Below are 4,552 nucleotides of genomic sequence, written 5' to 3'. Positions count from 1 at the left end.
TATAAGTGTTGAAGATTAGAGATGTTACATGATAGTAACAAACACACAAAAGAAAGGGGGCGGATAAAGATGATAGATGTTTAACTGGAAAGAAGGTGCAAGCCACACCAGAGCACCCGCCAACCATCCACTGGGGAAACAGCATCCCAACATAAAGACACAGATACTCAATCATACAAAAATTTCTCTCACAGGAATCGAACTCACATCTCACGCATCTAAGGCCATGAGCCTCACCACTTCCCCGCAGACATCAGGAAATGTGTCGCAACGACTTTTGTTCATCTTTCACAAAAGTTATTTGTGTAAGAAAAAAAGTGTCAACAGCAATTTGCGGATGTGAGTGAGTAAATCTGTTGTATATATTGCAAGAGCTCTAATTCACAGTAGAACTGGTGAGGTAACTGAAATTTCAGCATAAAGAAAACAAGAAGTTACAGTATAGCCACTGACTGACAGCGGCCGTATGCAGCAGCAATGCTCACAGAGCTGTTCATGACATCAGCAGGCAAATTCTAACTAACCTGGCATTCACACTAATAAATAGCACACACATGCACTTTTCACTGACACACTCCGACGCTTGCTCTGATCAGGTCAGGATGAAATGAATTAAAACACTACCATTAAAAAAATGCGCAATTTGACATTCTGTTAGTGAAAACGTGGTGTCAAAGTTCATGTTCACATAGAGGTACTGAAAGTTTCTTAGGGGTTAAAAAACATGTAATGAATTTATTGTGTTTAAACATATATATTTCAAACACTCATTGTAATATTCAGAATGACTCATGGCACTAGTGAAGTCATCTTTTCCAGATGAGTCAGACATTTTTTCTTCCACAAGACAGATGGCACTTAATACCCACTTAATTCAACATAAATACCAAACTTTGACAAGAAAAATTGGTAAGCTCAATGATTGCTGCCACAAAAATACACTTTAGCCAACTGAAAAGGCCCTTTCCTTCAGGTGCATCGTAAATTGAACCGACGATTCATTAAAAAGAATATTGCTAAATACCTCACTTCATCTGGTTGCACTTTATAGGCCTACAAGATAAAAAGCATCAATTTAAAATAAAATGAAACATCAATAAGGACAGGCAAAAAGGAATTAAAAACAAAAAACAACAAAAAACATTATTAATAGGAAAGATGGAAGGAAAAAGACAAAAAAAATGTTTCCTTCAAGCAAAACATTTTCATTGATCATCTATTCATTGCAGTTCTAACTCTAACTACCACCACTGAGTAATTAATTTAGCAAACAACACTTAGTATTTCAATATCAATATCCTGAAAAAATTCCACCCCCACCCACAAACACAAGCACGATAATAATTCCGGTTTGCAGTCTTCGACATGTCGCATTCGACCGTCTTATATTAATGAAATTAAGGATAAATAACTATCATGCTGCATTTTTATCCACCAAAACTACTTACTTATATAAAATTATTCCTCCATTTCTCACCAAGTGACCTTCTAAATGTACTTTGAGCTTCTACGTCTAGTAAATTCCAGTATGTTTGATAAAGAGAACTTCTAACACAGCAGTTCCTGGATTCATTATCAATTTGATCTTCTCGATTCACCACTTCCAAGTTCCCTATCAACTGACATGACCGGCGTAATAGTTCTCATAAATCCCCCAAATCATAATACGTTTTGCTAAACAAAATAAAACAAAACAAAATGTTACATCACATAACTGTGTCGAGTACAAATGATTATCAAATGCAAATAAACAAAAAAAACAAAAAAAAAAAAAACAAAACAAAAAGAAAAAAAAGGAGCATGCAACATATTCATTTCTATATTATATAAACGTGGGTTTCATAACATCTAAGAGAGGTAGTTGAATGTCAGCTCAAGTATACCGTTAGTCAGATCACATGAACAGACAAGAAACATATGAATATCTGCATATGTACCAACTTCCACATAAGTGTTGATAGGACAGTCACTTTACAGTGGTGCGGCATGCAAGCAATTTGACTAGTTTCACACCTTCGCACAAGAATTTGTGGTTGCGATCGCTCTCATATTAGTAACTTCTCGGATCAAAGTTAGTCATTATATAAGTTATCTTGATAGTCATTTTATAAGTTATCTTAATATAACTCTTACAACACATCATTCACACATAAATTTACAAATTTTGGTATATTTTAAAACAAATATACATTATTATAAGTTATTCGACTTTCACATTGACACTAAAGGCTTGGGCTGTCCTTGACATCTAAAAATCTCTATCTGTGGGCAGCTACGGTTGTCCCAACTTGGGAATTTGGTCTGAAAGTAAAAAGTATAATAGAAGTAATGAATAGTGTGTGTGTGTGTGTGTGTGTGTGTGTGTGTGTGTGTGTGTGTGTTTATATATTGGGAATTCTCCTGAAAACTTGAACTTGCGCATACCCCTTACTGCAAACGCCATAAATATCTTTCTTTATTTCAAATTATTGTTAAGATGAGCTAAGCCGGTGGGGAAAAGGTTGCCGAACCTGGACTAGGTAGAAAATATCCAATGAAATGATATGCTGAAACAGTGTGGGTTTTTTTTGTTGAAAAATCAGCATTTTTTAGGTATGAAAACATAACATTCACCAGAGACAGTTTTCATCCGAAGATTTCTCTAAGAACTGCCTGCTTATCATTTTCGTAATTATGTGTAAATACTGATCTTAAGTAGAACTTTCAGGGTAACAGACAAATATATGCTTAATACGGCCCATTTGTTCACACAAAAGACATAAAATTAGGTCTTAAACGCTATTCGTCTCGTCCGAAAAATGATAAAAAATAGTAACCCTATCTTGAGTTCAATCGATCGTTTAAAAAGTGTAATTGTTTATTGTAGAACTAGAAATGCGATCACTTTCGTCATTTCATCAACCAAGAACAAAATTACTACACCGATTACGAAATTTTGGCGGTAACTAGTAGCGTCTTTGAATTTTTGTCACGTTTTAACGATTAAGATCTGCATGTTTACTTCTGCCGGAAGTAGCTCGAAATTTTAGTGCGGTGTTTTTATGTCAAGTGCACTGGTTTCCAATCAACTAGGCTTTCATCTATTCCCCGGCAAGACAACGGTGTCTATAGAAAGTGAATATGAATGACTTCGTCACGCAATTTTTAGCGGTCAACGATTAAGACGTAAGTAATGATGAAGACTTGAATTGCTTTAAAATTTGCTTTCTTTTTTATACGACTGCAAAATGTGTGATTCATTGATGAAATCTTAAAGCCCCTTAAGGAGTTTGGATCCTGCCAAAACAAGGATTGTTGGTTTTCATAGTGTTTGTTGTATCGAAATGGAAATTGGACAAAGAGCTTGATTTTTTCATTTTAACGATTTAGCCTTGGTCTTTGTGTTATAATCTTTGTAAAATGAGAAGCTTCTTTAAGAATTTCATTTCAAGGATTTCATGCGTTGATGCCACATATTTCTAGCTTTGGGGATGACAGTTGGGGCAATTAAAGGTGACAACTTGTTATCGTTGTCTGAAACATTGCAAATACAAGGATAAGGCTGCATGGCTTGGTGTTTCAAATATTTAATATAGAACATCAGTAATTTATCTTTGTAGACAGACTCCGTCAATGGAATGCAAAGTATATTGATATGTCCTATTCTGGGTAATGTCACACTGTAGGCTTGGTGGTGACGAGGCGTAAACACAGTGAACAAGGCGAAGAGGGAGACGCAAGTGATGTAACGTTGTGTGGGATTTTCTATGTCAATTTTAGTTTCAGTTGAAAATGAACTGAAAAATATTGGCGCCGTTTCTCCTGATCGACGTGGTAACTCTAAAGAGAAAAGAAAGAAATAAGTAGGCGAACCCGATTACTTAAATGCGTCATAAGTTTTGGTGAATTTCACCTCTTGAAGAGAAATTTGCCAGACGACCAAAGCAGATGTGCAGATTCAGTTTGAATGAGTCGTGATTCCTTTTTCTATCTGCATGAAATGTTAATGGTTAAACTTACCTAACAGACTACTAACTTAAGACATCCCATCTCGACGATTGAGAAAGAAAGAATGAGAGACAAATGGAAAGAGTGTTAAGTACTTAAGAAGGGAATGTTATGGAGAACTGATGGATAGGTAGATCTTGGTCTACAAATTAATTGAAAAGAGGTCAATTCTATAATGTCTTGCTTTGAATAAAAGTAAATACATTGTGTGTTTTGCTTTTATTTTTCATTTTTGTTTTTACAAACCGTTTTCACAAGCTCTCCTCGTTTTCCTTCTTGTTATAATCACTGAAATTTTGTAGATCTACTAGTGTCAAGCAAGCTGTCAATAATATCCTCGTGTGCACGCATGTACATTTCAAGCGATAAAAGCGATTATACATTGGCCGGAATTTCTCCTGGCATCTCCTTGCTTCGGGCCGTTCTTGGTACGGCTGGTAACGTCCGTCTTTCCCTTTGGTTTTATTTTGATTGCCCCGGCCGTGCTGCTTCGCTTTGTCCACGGTGTAGCTTTACCCTTAGTTTTCACCAGAAATTAATATTGGTTTCAACAAGAGGAAAATAT

At 35.8% G+C, this 4,552-nt stretch overlaps 1 protein-coding gene across 1 annotated transcript in view; it reads right to left on the bottom strand.

The window, feature by feature from the left end:
- Nucleotides 1–1,135: 1,135 nt before the first annotated feature.
- Nucleotides 1,136–4,552, bottom strand: part of LOC101853085 (polyamine deacetylase HDAC10) — a 31,253-nt gene continuing 27,836 nt past the window's right edge. The window contains exon 24 of the mRNA XM_005097821.3: nt 1,136–2,301. Coding sequence (XP_005097878.1) covers nt 2,273–2,301 — 29 coding nt within the window. The 3' untranslated portion in view covers nt 1,136–2,272. The remainder of the gene's footprint in view (nt 2,302–4,552) is intronic.

The sequence above is a fragment of the Aplysia californica genome, unplaced genomic scaffold (genome assembly GCF_000002075.1).
Source record: "Aplysia californica isolate F4 #8 unplaced genomic scaffold, AplCal3.0 scaffold00164, whole genome shotgun sequence".
In the NCBI taxonomy this organism is placed as follows: domain Eukaryota; kingdom Metazoa; phylum Mollusca; class Gastropoda; order Aplysiida; family Aplysiidae; genus Aplysia; species Aplysia californica.
This window is presented reverse-complemented; position numbering and strand designations above follow the sequence as displayed.